This window comes from Pleurodeles waltl, chromosome 7 (genome assembly GCF_031143425.1).
Source record: "Pleurodeles waltl isolate 20211129_DDA chromosome 7, aPleWal1.hap1.20221129, whole genome shotgun sequence".
NCBI classification, from domain to species: Eukaryota; Metazoa; Chordata; class Amphibia; order Caudata; family Salamandridae; genus Pleurodeles; species Pleurodeles waltl.
Window position 1 is genome coordinate 1389795970 of NC_090446.1, and position 14366 is coordinate 1389810335.

The window sequence follows — 14366 nt, forward strand, 5'->3', positions numbered from 1 at the left end:
TTCGCAGAGAAAGGCATAGAATTTTCTACTTTCCATACCAGATTTGCAAAGCCTCCAGTTTTGATCACTTCTGAAGAGCCTAGACTGGGTTGCAGAGCAAAGTCCGACATCGTCTATCTGCACTTCGGCAACAAGTTCAACTTCAGCCACTGCATCATCCATACTGTAAGGAACAAAGCAATATTAAAAGATTACGTGATTTAGTCAGAATAAAGTAAAGGGAAACAAATGGGAAAGACTGTGAATAAGAGAAAGGGGACAACCAATTTATGTACCTGGTTCCAGTAATTAATCTAATTTCATTACACATATCACACACATTTCTATTAGTAATTTTTAAACCAAAACAAATAAATAAAAAAAATTGCCAACATTCAGTAGCATTGTGTTATAGCACACAGCAAGATTTTGTAATGCAAGGGACCCATATTAACAGCAATAATTTGATGTAAACGCTTCTGGAAGAGCTTATCAGTCTTGCATCACATGGGAAGAGTTCTGGCCAACTCCTTCTCAACCTACTACTCATACTCTGTGATTAAATATGCAAACAACAGTATTGTGGAGAGAACTTTCTTTTTCGAGGTGATCCGTCAACCTGTAAATGAGTTTGGGCGGGGGGCCGGAGGGACGACGGGTCAAACATGTTTCACCCATGCAATTTTTTTATAGGAAAATTGAACAGCAATACCACAAAAAATGGCAGAACGGAATTACATCACATTTAGCAGAAAGCTAAACCTTGGTCGAGTGTGTATTGTTTGTAAATTGGTGTAAATCCATTCAGTAGTTTTTCAGAAACTACAGTTAATAATTTATGTATGAATCATGCCGCAGATCCTGCCGCGCTGTGATTGTTTGGCTGTGACTAGCTGTGGTGGATCCCTGGATACATGAGGCTGACCGCAGGACTCCACTGGCTCGCTGCAAGCTGAAGAAAGTGGTGCAGCCACCATCTTAAGACTCAGTCTACAAAACATTTTTTTTTTTTTAAACAAAGGGTGGCAGTGTAGGGAAACCCGGACTCTTTGGCCATGTAAAGGGAGGGCCAATCCGATGGCTGTTTCTTTTTTTAAAATTTGTGATCTTGTGAGCCTCTCACAAGCCCAACTGCACAGATATACAAAGTTTCTAAAACTTAAGTTCGTGAAAACTACTAAAAGGATTTACACCAAATCACAAATAACGTGCTTTATGGACCAAGATCTAGCTTTCTGGAAAAAAGTCAGGTTTTGGTGTGGGGATGAATACTTGGCCTTTGAGTACTGAGTATTGAGCCTGTGTCAAATGTCGGTTACTCAAGTTCTTCGCAGTGTTATTGCTTACTCCCTCTGCTGATACTCTGCCCTCCTCCGTGTTACCCCACATGACTCCTTGCTCTTTCGGTCTTCCGTTTCCTCTTCCTTGCCTTCGTCCTAAAAAAAGATTGTTGGAAGGGTTGTTGCCAGAGGCATCGGTTGTGTGAATCCGCACGGGGGCTGCCACCCCCATTCTTGTTCATATTGGGGTGTTAGATCACAGGACAGAGGAACGTATGGCCCAATGGACCCGTTTCTTCGTTCCTGCCTCTGGATCATAGATGGACCAGATGTCACAGAGTCAAAAGATAAATCACTCCTTGATCATTCTTTGGAACTCGTCATCTTTCCAAGTGTAGTCCTCTCTTATGTATGGGTAGCATTTCTCTTGTGAGAACTTCTTCAACACCTTCTGGAAATTTGGGATTTTTTGAGTATGTTAAATATTCTTTATATTAATTTATCAATTTATAGTTTCCTCCAGCTTCTTTTTAAAAACCCTCATTGTTACTAGTCTTTAGATTGTTCTTACTCATCTTGACTGAACCAGAAGATTGTCTGACAGCCTTTTGGCCGTCTTTATTATCAGGACAATCCAATCCCTTGTACATTTCCAAGCAATTATTGACCAATCTCTAACTCCTTATCCTCTAGGAAAAATTCCCAGAGATACGGCATAGATCTGGCTACGTGAGTGTGAAAGCTGAGTGCGGTAATATACTGAGAGAGCTCCCCGGGGCGGCTAGGACAAGGGTGGCATACTGGGCACCGTCAGGTACTGCCTAACGATATTGGAGATGTACATAGAACATGATAAGATGATGATAAAATGCGCATAGTAGAAACAAATGAATGTGGGAAAAACAGATACAGGTCCTGGGGAGAGAACTTATGTAAGTAGGTGAAGGAGTAATAAGTACTGCATGATGGATCTGTTTGAGTATAAAAACCCGATGGGGGGAGAATAAATCATTACATAGATATGACGCAGTTTTTGAGGACCGCGTACTCCGCAATACAGGTTAGATATGGTATTCACAGGTAACACATTGTAGGAAGTTGGCTCTGTAGGGCCAGGGGCCATTTTGATTTGCCAGTACCCTGCTGTTCAGTCAAAGGTACTTAAGAATTTGGCAGCCCCTAATTTGTCTATTAGCTCATCAGCTCTAGGAATGGGATGAGCATCTGTCTTGGTGACAGAGTTGAGACCTCTGTAGTCCACACAAAACCTCATCTCTCTCTTTCCTTCTTTGGTGTGAGGTTTGGGGACTAAGACCACTGGGCTAGCCCAGGGGCTGTCAGAGTACTCAACTACTCCCAATTCCAGCATCTTTTGGACTTCCACCTTGATGCTTTCCTTAACTTGGTCAGACTGTCTAAATATTTTGTTTTTGACAGGCATGCTGTCTCCTGTGTCCACATCATGGGTACACAGGTGTGTCTGACCAGGGGTTAGGGAAAAGAGTTCAGCAAACTGCTGCAGGACCTTCCTACAGTCAGACTGCTGTTGGCTAGAGAGGGTGTCTGAGTAGATCACTCCATCTACTGAGCCATCTTTAGGGTCTGATGAGAGGAGATCAGGGAGAGGCTCACTCTCAGCTTCCTGGTCCTCATCTGTTACCATCAACAGATTTACATCAGCCCTGTCATGGAAGAGCTTAAGGCGGTTCACATGGATCACCCTCTTGGGGCTCCTGCTTGTGCCCAGGTCCACCAGGTAGGTGACCTGACTCTTACTTTCTAGTACTGGGTAAGGGCCACTCCATTTGTCCTGAAGTGCCCTGGGAGCCACAGGCTCCAGAACCCAGACTTTCTGCCCTGGTTGAAATTCAACCAGTGCAGCCTTTTGGTCATACCACAACTTCTGGAGTTGTTGGTTGGCCTCAAGGTTTTTACTTGCCTTTTCCATGTACTCTGCCATCCTTGAGCGAAGGCCAAGTACATAGTCCACTATGTCTTGTTTAGGCTCATAAAGAGGTCTCTCCCAGCCTTCTTTAACCAGAGCAAGTGGTCCCCTTACAGGGTGGCCAAACAGAAGTTCAATGGGTGAGAACCCTACTCCCTTCTGAGGCACCTCTCTGTAAGCGAAAAGCAGACATGGCAAGAGGACATCCCATCTCCTTTTGAGTTTCTCTGGGAGCCCCATGATCATGCCCTTTAATGTCTTGTTGAATCTCTCAACAAGGCCATTAGTTTGTGGATGATATGGTGTAGTGAACTTATAAGTCACTCCACACTCATTCCACATGTTTTAGGTATGCTGACATGAAGTTGGTACCTCTGTCAGACACCACCTCCTTAGGGAAGCCCACTCTGGTAAAGATACCAATGAGGGCCTTGGCTACTGCAGGGGCAGTAGTTGACCTAAGGGGAATAGCTTCAGGATACCTAGTAGCATGATCCACTACTACTAGGATGTACATATTTCCTGAGGCTGTGGGAGGTTCTAGTGGACCAACTATGTCCACACCCACTCTTTCAAAGGGGACCCCCACCACTGGAAGTGGAATGAGGGGGGCCTTTGGATGCCCACCTGTCTTACCACTGGCTTGACAGGTGGGGCAGGAGAGGCAAAACTCCTTAACCTTCTGGGACATGTTGGGCCAGTAGAAGTGGTTGACTAACCTCTCCCACGTCTTGGTTTGTCCCAAATGCCCAGCAAGGGGAATATCATGGGCTAAGGTCAGAATAAACTCTCTGAAACCCTGAGGCACTACCACTCTCCTAGTGGCACCAGGTTTGGGATCTCTTGCCTCAGTGTACAGGAGTCCATCTTCCCAATAGACCCTATGTGTTCCATTTTTCTTGCCTTTGGACTCTTCAGCAGCTTGCTGCCTAAGGCCTTCAAGAGAGGGACAGGTTTCTTGTCCCTTACACAAATCTTCCCTTGAGGGTCCCCCTGGGCCCAAGAGCTCAACCTGATAAGGTTCCAGCTCCATAGGCTCAGTTCCCTCAGAGGGCAGAACTTTTTCCTGAGAAGAGAGGTTCTCTTTTTCTTGTTGTGTTGCAGTTGGTTTCCCAGCTGACTTTCCTTTTCTCTTGGTAGGCTGGGCCATTCTTCCAGACTCCAGCTCTACTTTTTCACCCTGAGCCTTGCACTGTGCCCTTGTCTTGACACACACCAGTTTAGGGATACCCAGCATGGCTGCATGGGTTTTCAGTTCTACCTCAGCCCATGCTGAGGACTCCAGGTCATTTCCAAGCAAACAGTCTACTGGGATATTTGAGGAGACCACCACCTGTTTCAGGCCATTGACCCCTCCCCACTCTAAAGTTACCATTGCCATGGGATGTACTTTAGTTTGATTGTCAGCATTGGTGACTGGATAGGTTTGTCCAGTCAGGTATTGGCCAGGGGAAACCAGTTTCTCTGTCACCATAGTGACACTGGCACCTGTATCCCTCAGGCCCTCTACACTTGTCCCATTAATTAAGAGCTGCTGCCTGTATTTTTGCATGTTAGGGGGCCAGGCAGCCAGTGTGGCTAAATCCACCCCACCCTCAGAGACTAATGTAGCTTCAGTGTGACACCTGATTTGCTCTGGGCACACTGTTGATCTCACTTGGAGACTGGCCATTCCAGTTTTAGCTGGATGGGAGTTAGAAGTGGTATCTTTCTTGGGACAGGCCTTGTCTCCAGTTTGGTGTCCAGACTGACTACAGCTACGACACCAGGCCTTTTTGGGATCAAAGTTTTTACCCTTGTACCCAGAATTGTTTTGTGAAGAGGCTCTGGGCCCACCCTCCTGTGCAGGTTTTTGGGGGCCTGTAGAAGACTCTACTATTTTTGTTTTTGGCTGTCTCACCACCTTTCCCCTGGGGAGGTTCTGTGACCCCTTTCTTTTGGTCACCCCCTGTGGAAGTTTTGGACACCCTAGTCTTGACCCAATGGTCCGCCTTCTTTCCCAATTCTTGGGGAGAAATTGGTCCTAGGTCTACCAGATGCTGATGCAGTTTATCATTGAAACAATTACTTAATAGGTGTTCTTTCACAAATAAATTGTACAGCCCATCATAATTACTTACACCACTGCCTTGAATCCAACCATCTAGTATTTTTACTGAGTAGTCTACAAAGTCAACCCAGGTCTGGCTCGAGGATTTTTGAGCCCCCCTGAATCTAATCCTATACTCCTCAGTGGAGAATCCAAAGCCCTCAATCAGGGTACCCTTCATGAGGTCATAAGATTCTGCATCTTTTCCAGAGAGTGTGAGGAGTCTATCCCTACACTTTCCTGTGAACATTTCCCAAAGGAGAGCACCCCAGTGAGACTTGTTCACTTTTCTGGTTACACAAGCCCTCTCAAAAGCTGTGAACCATTTGGTGATGTCATCACCCTCTTCATATTTAGTTACAATCCCTTTAGGGATTTTCAACATGTCAGGAGAATCTCTGACCCTATTTATGTTGCTGCCACCATTGATGGGTCCTAGGCCCATCTCTTGTCTTTCCCTTTCTATGGCTAGGATCTGCCTTTCCAAAGCCAATCTTTTGGTCATCCTGGCTAACTAGATGTCCTCTTCACTGGAGTTATCCTCAGTGATTTCAGAGTTGTTGGTCCCTCCTGTGAGGGAACCAGCATCTCTGACTAGTATTTGTGGAGACAGGGATTGAGAGGCCCTGTCTTCCCTAGATAGGACTGGTAGGGGGAATCTTCCTCCAATTCACTATCTTCATCCTCTGTGTTGCCATCCACAGAGGGGTTGGCTCTTTCATACTCTGCCAACAGCTCCTGGAGCTGTTGTTTGGTAGGTCTGGAGCCCATTGTTATTTTCTTTATTTTACAGAGTGACCTTAGCTCTCTCATCTGTAGATGGAGGTAAGGTGTGGTGTCGAGTTCCACCACATTCACATCTGTGCTAGACATTATGCTTCTAAAAGTTGGAATACTTTTTAAGAAGCTAAAACTAGTTCTAGAATCTAATTCAAACTTTTAACAAACTTTTAAACTCTAAAAGAAATGCTAACAGGGACTAACACAAGGCCCTAGCAGGACTTTAAAGAATTTAGAAAAATTTCAAATTGCAAAAATCAATTTCTAATGACAATTTTCGGAATTTGTCGTGTGATCAGGTATTGGCTGAGTAGTCCAGCAAATGCAAAGTCTTGTACCCCACCGCTGATCCACCAATGTAGGAAGTTGGCTCTGTATGTGCTATTTCAAAGTAAGGAATAGCATGCACAGAGTCCAAGGGTTCCCCTTAGAGGTAAGATAGTGGCAAAAAGAGATAATACTAATGCTCTATTTTGTGGTAGTGTGGTCGAGCAGTAGGCTTATCAAAGGAGTAGTGTTAAGCATTTGTTGTACATACACACAGGCAATAAATGAGGAACACACACTCAGAGACAAATCCAGCCAATAGGTTTTGTTATAGAAAAATATATTTTCTTAGTTGATTTTAAGAACCACAGGTTCAAATTCTACATGTAATATCTCATTTGAAAGGTATTGCAGGTAAGTACTTTAGGAACTTTGAATCATTACATTAGCATGTATACTTTTTACATAAAACACAATAAGCGGTTTTAAAAGTGGACACAGTGCAATTTTCACAGTTCCTGGGGGAGGTAAGTTTTTGTTAGTTTTGTCAGGTAAGTAAATCACTTACAAGTCTCAGGTTTGGGTCCAAGGTAGCCCACCGTTGGGGGTTCAGAGCAACCCCAAAGTTACCACACCAGCAGCTCAGGGCCGGTCAGGTGCAGAGGTCAAAGAGGTGCCCAAAACGCATAGGCTTCAATGGAGAGAAGGGGGTGCCCCGGTTCCGGTCTGCCAGCAGGTAAGTACCCGCGTCTTCGGAGGGCAGACCAGGGGGGTTTTGTAGGGCACCGGGGGGGACACAAGTCAACACAGAAAGTACACCCTCAGCAGCGCGGGGGCGGCCGGGTGCAGTGTGCAAACACGCGTCGGGTTCACAATGGTTTTCAATGAGAGATCAAGGGATCTCTTCAGCGTTGCAGGCAGGCAAGGGGGGGGCTCCTCGGGGTAGCCACCACCTGGGCAAGGGAGAGGGCTTCCTGGGGGTCACTCCTGCACCGAAGTTCCGTTCCTTTAGGTGCTGGGGGCTGCGGGTGCAGGGTCTTTTCCAGCTGTCGGGAAATGGAGTTCAGACAGTCGCGGTCAGGGGGAGCCTGGGGATTCCCTCTGCAGGCGTCGCTGTGAGGGCTCAGGGGGGACAACTTTGGTTACTCACAGTCGTAGAGTCGCCGGAGGGTCCTCCCTGAGTTGTTTGTTGTCCACCAGTCGAGTCGGGGTCGCCGGGTGCAGTGTTGCAAGTCTCACACTTCTTGCGGGGAGTTGCAGGGGTCTTTAAATCTGCTCCTCGTAACAAAGTTGCAGTTCTATTGGAGCAGTGCCGCTGTCCTCGGGAGTTTCTTGTCTTTTTCGAAGCAGGGCAGTCCTCAGAGGATTCAGAGGTCGCTGGTCCCTTGGAAAGCGTCGCTGGAGCAGGTTTCTTTGGAAGGCAGGAGACAGGCCGGTAAGTCTGGGGCCAAGGCAGTTGGTGTCTTCTGTTCTTCCTCTGCAGGGGTTTGTCAGCTCAGCAGTCCTTCTTCTTGTTAGTTGCAGGAATCTAAATTCTTAGGTTCAGGGAAGCCCTTAAATACTAAATTTAAGGGCGTGTTTAGGTCTGGGGGGTTAGTAGCCAATGGCTACTAGCCCTGAGGGTGGGTACACCCTCTTTGTGCCTCCTCCCAAGGGGAGGGGGTCACATCCCTAATCCTATTGGGGGAATCCTCCATCTGCAAGATGGAGGATTTCTAAAAGTTAGAGTCACCTCAGCTCAGGACACCTTAGGGGCTGTCCTGACTGGCCAGTGACTCCTCCTTGTTGTTTTCTTTGTTTCCTCCGGCCTTGCCGCCAAAAGTGGGGGCCGTGGCCGGAGGGGGCGGGCAACTCCACTAGCTGGAGTGTCCTGCGGTGCTGTGACAAAGGGGTGAGCCTTTGAGGCTCACCGCCAGGTGTTACAGCTCCTGCCTGGGGGAGGTGTTAGCATCTCCACCCAGTGCAGGCTTTGTTACTGGCCTCAGAGTGACAAAGGCACTCTTCCCCATGTGGCCAGCAACATGTCTCTAGTGTGGCAGGCTGCTGGAACCAGTCAGCCTACACAGATAGTCGGTTAGGTTTCAGGGGGCACCTCTAAGGTGCCCTCTGGGGTGTATTTTACAATAAAATGTACACTGGCATCAGTGTGCATTTATTGTGCTGAGAAGTTTGATACCAAACTTCCCAGTTTTCAGTGTAGCCATTATGGTGCTGTGGAGTTCGTGTTTGACAGACTCCCAGACCATATACTCTTATGGCTACCCTGCACTTACAATGTCTAAGGTTTGTCTTAGACACTGTAGGGGCACAGTGCTCATGCACTGGTGCCCTCACCTATGGTATAGTGCACCCTGCCTTAGGGCTGTAAGGCCTGCTAGAGGGGTGTCTTACCTATACTGCATAGGCAGTGAGAGGCTGGCATGGCACCCTGAGGGGAGTGCCATGTCGACTTACTCATTTTGTTCTCACTAGCACACACAAGCTGGTAAGCAGTGTGTCTGTGCTGAGTGAGGGGTCTCTAGGGTGGCATAAGGCATGCTGCAGCCCTTAGAGACCTTCCCTGGCATCAGGGCCCTTGGTACCAGAGGTACCAGTTACAAGGGACTTATCTGGATGCCAGGGTGTGCCAATTGTGGAATCAAAAGTACAGGTTAGGGAAAGAACACTGGTGCTGGGGCCTGGTTAGCAGGCCTCAGCACACTTTCAATTCAAAACATAGCATCAGCAAAGGCAAAAAGTCCGGGGGTAACCATGCCAAGGAGGCATTTCCTTACACACATGTGAAGCAAGTGTATGAGATTTGATAATACCACCCAGACAAGGGAGCTACTGAAGAAGAATGAGACCATATTTAGGTTGTCTAATTACGTTTGAAAACTAGTCCCAGATTATAATTATGTTTTGGATACCAATGTTCTGGCTTTCCAGTGTTTGACAATAAGGGGAACTCCACACCTAGAGAGTGATGAGGCCCTTCCCTAACAGTTCCATGGTAACTGATAGGAATTGGACATAGGGTTCTTTGAGTACAAATCCATTACAGGTGGACAAAGGGCATAAAGGGGATAGCCTTACACCCATCACGTACACTGTGCAGTGTTTCTACTCACTAAATGAGATTCACATAGGGGGTTGGTATTACCACGTATGGATACTGTACGATGTACCAACCTACTATGGTAACCCCCTTTTGATTTTTAATTCTTAGGAGACGGTTAGAGGACAGCCGAAACATGTTGGCATTTTTAAGAGGGTGTAGAGATCAATTACAGATCCGATAGACACCCGGATTCCCCATCACATAGAAGGAAGCTAACTGGTTTTAACCCTATCCAGTATCATCCTGAATAAAGAGAATATTTGGATAGATATTGAGATAGTTTTAACTTCAATCTTTTTAACCGACTGGTACCCTACTGACCAGGAGACTAATTATCTAGATCCCCCTACTCCTGTGGGAGCTAGTTCTTCCCTGGTGTTACAGTTGAGACCCCTTGGTCAGTAACATCTGTACCCGATGGGTTGGACTAGCCAAGGATGAAGCATGCCATGATCAAGTGGGTGAGGCTTTTCCACCTATAAAGAAGATACCCCTTTAAAAGGGTGGATAATCATGGTAGTTCAGTAGGCAACAAAGACGCACAATAGTAAATGTAACTCCGCCCCCGTTATTGTGAGTAAATGTTATGGATTAGGAGTGAGTGGGTCAAGTGTATTCTCCTACCTCTTTAGGGTGTAGAAGTTCTTCTATTGGCCGTATCCTAGTATCCATGTTATCATTAATTGGCTCTTGTGAAGTTAAGCTCTCATGTTTGAGTGACCATAACCCACTTATTTTGGAACTCAAGCTTCCAGTAACTAGGGAGTCATCTAACATTGTTCATTCACAGTTGGTTTATAGTTCTAATAAAGGCCTTAGTATCAAGTGGAAAAGGGTAGATAAGGCAGTTTTTCATAGAGATCCTTTACAATAAAATCAGTAAGATATTGACACCTTTCTGTGTCAAGATATTTGCCCCGCAGGAGTTATTGAGGCTTTTATAAGGTTAACTAGTTATATGGCTGGTAAGTTGACCAAGGAGGCTCAAAAGGGAGGGGGTGATCCAAGATGGTTTGACAGCTCCTGATCCAGAGCTCATAAGCTCTTGTAACACCTTAAAACCGGCCGCTGGTTCAGGCGGAAAAAGTCCAGGCAAGGAAATCCTATAGAGAAACTACTTGTAAGTGGAAGGAAGAGTTAAGGACAAAAGCCTGGAAGGAGCTAAGATTAGCGAGTGAGCAGAAAGACTCATGAAGTTTCTGGAAGGCAGTGAATTCATATCATCATATGGCAGAGGTCTTCCCAAAGATGGAATGTGTCATCAATAGTAGTGATTGGGTGGCTTAATTTTCGAATGTATTTGGCCCAAGGAACGGTTTCCCCCTTGACCTCCAATAAGGTAATTACTTGTCACCTAGCCATTAGTCAGGCATTCCGTAGCACAATTACAGCTTCAGGTGTCACCTTAGCAATTGAGAATAGCCTCTCAAGTAAGGCCTCTAGACTCCATAGAGTCCCTGTGGACGTTTTAAAATCTTTTCTATATTTCTGGGTCCCCTTATTAATAAGAGTATTTAGAAGTACAATATTAGGTACCCACATTAAATCTTGGCAGTAGGCAATAATTGTACCGATATTTTAAAAAAGGTGATAAGAGCTACCCTCCTCCTCCTCCTCCTCCCCCCCCACCCACTTGTTAGCGCCATAATACTCTTTTGGACAGCACAATAAAGATATTGGGTAGAGCGGTGCTGTCTAATCTGGAAACCTGGGCTGTAGAAACGCATGAGGTCTCAGACTTACAGTTTGGCTTACCTTCTGGTTTGAGGACGTTGGGGGCAGTCCCTTAATCTCACTGATTATCCAAAAGTATACTAAGGCTAAGAAAGGTTATGTCCATCTTGCATTCATGGACCTTACAAGTGCCTTCGACATGGGTGACCGTGCGGAGCTATTGTCTATTATGTCTAATTTGGGGATTGATAATGCTATTATCTTTCTTTTAGTAGGCTTCATGACCAGACAACAGCTAGAGTCCATTACAGTTTGGGAGGGGATCATACTAAAGAGTTCCTTCCAGTCATGAGAGTTTAGGCAGGGCTGTGTTTTGGCCCCTTTTTCGTTTTTAAATTTATATTATTTCTTTGGGGGACCACCTGATCAGGCAGGGAACAGATATCCCTAAAATGGGCTTAAGAGAAATCCCTGTTCTGCTTTATGCGGACAATGCGTTCTCATTGCCTGAACAGTTAATGTCCTCAACCACCTTTTAGACGCTGTTATGGATTCCTTGGGCCTGAGGGTTAACCGCTCTAAATCTTATGTGATGAAATGTGGCCCTAAAACTGCAAAAACTAAGAAGTTTGTACTTAATAATGAGGAAATTATGAATACAACCCATTTGACGTATCTGGGATCCCTTTTGATCCAGATGTTAATTCGAAGTTCCTTCTTAACGTGACAGCAATGTAATTTCAATGTACAATAGATGCTCTTTTTAGATTCTCTAAGTGGTTGGGTCATAAGCCAACAAGAGAAATTATTTGCATATTTAAGAGCAAATGCTTCCGGGTGACTACTTATGGGATGAGGGTTTGGGGCTAACTCTTCAGATACTTGAAAATACGTTTTTGAGAAGGCTGTTGGTGGTCCCGCAGCCCACACCTGCCGCTTTTTGTCACAAGTCGGGCTTACCATTCTGGGAGATTACATTGCGCTGCAGCCTTTGATGCTGTGGCATAAGATCTGGACAAACCCTGAGGCGCAGCTCCGCCGAACTATAATTACGGACTGTCTGACACTTGATAAGAACCAAGATATCCCCTGGTTAAAATAAATTATGCTAACTTGTGAGAGGCTGGGTTCCCTGGCCTTCTATTATGACCCCGAAAGTCTAGTTAGTATCTCTTCTAGACAGATTAACGATCTCTTTAAATGTCGTAGTGTGTGTTCGCCCTGTTCGCACAGAGGATTTGCCCATTAATCGCTACAAAATTATTTTTACTGCACCCAGCATTTTATTTGCAACTTATTGTCAATGGAAAACATATTTTTTTACTGACGTGGTTTTGATTAAGGACAATACACTTTTTAGTGGCATTTCCTCTAAAAAGAACTTGGATCTCTTCCATTCCTTGCTGCCATTGCCAGTTGCAGGCAGACCAAAGCATGTTGCACTTTGTGTTGTCTTGCACTTTCTATGCACCTCAGAGTCTACAGTTTCTGCGTCCTGTCTTGCGCTCATTAGGAACCAAGTCTCATGCTGTTGCATTTGGCTTTTTTGCTTCAGCTGGGTAATCGTAGGGTTATCCGTGCTGTTTTAATTTTTTTACTGAGTGCTTTGAAAGTACAATTAAGATATTGAGGACTTCTCTTTTAATCCATGGTTTTCGCTATAAAGCACCTATCATTGTGTCAAATCTGTTTGAATGCATAGCAGGTTTCAATACTCATTAGAAGTTGTGTTTTGTATTAATTTATTGTGTGTAATTTTATCTATTGAACCTTTCATGTATGTGACTTTTATGGCTGGAACACAGCCAAATAAAGTATTTTGATGCTGATTAATTACATCTTGCCAGAAGAATTATTGCTGTTCAAACTCTGGTAGACAGCAGCAATACCCCTTCAGCAGAACTACCGGAATCCTCAATTTTACCACTAAAAGACATTAGTCTGATCCTCAAACGATACCACTGGCTATCACTTGAAACCTGCCTCAATTTGAAAATCACTGCATAACACATTAGGGAGTATACTCCGGGATCCCATGATACCTTCAAGAAGAACATTGCACTACAAGAAAGAAGATACTACCAAGAAAAAGTTACAGACTGGTACTGGTCCTTCACTTGCCTAGCCCCCAGACTACCAAACTAGATGCCTCAATCGTAAAGAGAGATGTCAAATCGCCTTATCATAGGCCAACAATTTAGAACCCAGGTCCTAGTTAAACCGAATGGCCAGGGTACACAGTTTTGAAAGCTGAAGGTAAATGCTATATACAACTGAAATGATGTAGGGGCTGATCCTGAAACATGGGTACATTAAAAATGTAGACTTAGCCGAGTCATTGGTTTGAAGCCAGAAAGTCTAATCTTGAAATGCCTGTACAAGTACTCCCGCCCCTCCCACCATCCCTCATCCTCCAAAAAGCAGAGATTCTGCTTGCCTTTCATCTAACCCGCTATGGTTGAGTCTGTTAAAGATGAAAGTAGCATTTGTTGCCCTAGCAGCTGGCACAAAGAGTGCACATAAGTCCCCCATGGCATCCAAACTACAGTTTCCACATCTAAAAGGGTGTCAGTGCCATGACCAACCAGATACCTTTTAACAACCACAAGGTAACCATCCAGAAGACAATTTTCAAGGATTAGAGGGTCAAATTCAAGAACTCAGTATTTTATTTGGGTTCTGAGAGATGACGACTTTGCACATGCTGTTGCTAAAAAAGAAAAAACAAATGAACAACGTGTTTACTGGCTGCCTTCTTAGGAGGGTCCCTCCTTTTGCTGTTAAGCTCAGGCTTCTCTGTGACAATGGAGGCTCTAAACAACACTAATACACATCGCACTTGAACCTGTCCAAAATGGCATCAGTGTGGTAATGTTTGAATTTTTGCAAACAGTTGGTGAGGTGGGCGGGGGAGGTTTCCCCAGTACTGGGGCCACTTTGGAACTTTTAAAAACCATTAGCAAAACCAATAAGTCTTGCCTTGTTGACCTACTGGCTTTCCCAATGTTTTTTGTTGATGCTGTGAAGCATCTGGGAGGAAAGTGTGACAATGCGTCCTTTTCATTCTGTTTGTATGCATGATGAGGTAGGCACATATATGTATTAACCTTGCAAGTGCACGTCAGCCGAATTACGCCTTTTTTTATCCAAGATGATAGGAGACACACAAGGATCAGCTTTAAATTGGGTGCTGCATATCTTGTCATGCTCCTGAGCATAATCAAAAATGGCACTGACATCTCAAACTCAGAT

General features: G+C 45.1%; 1 protein-coding gene across 1 annotated transcript in view; it reads right to left on the minus strand.

The window, feature by feature from the left end:
• The window catches only part of SCAF1 (SR-related CTD associated factor 1), a 210647-nt gene that overhangs the window by 73719 nt on the left and 122562 nt on the right, over positions 1–14366 (minus strand). The window contains exon 6 of the mRNA XM_069200969.1: positions 39–163. Coding sequence (XP_069057070.1) covers positions 39–163 — 125 coding nt within the window. The remainder of the gene's footprint in view (positions 1–38; positions 164–14366) is intronic.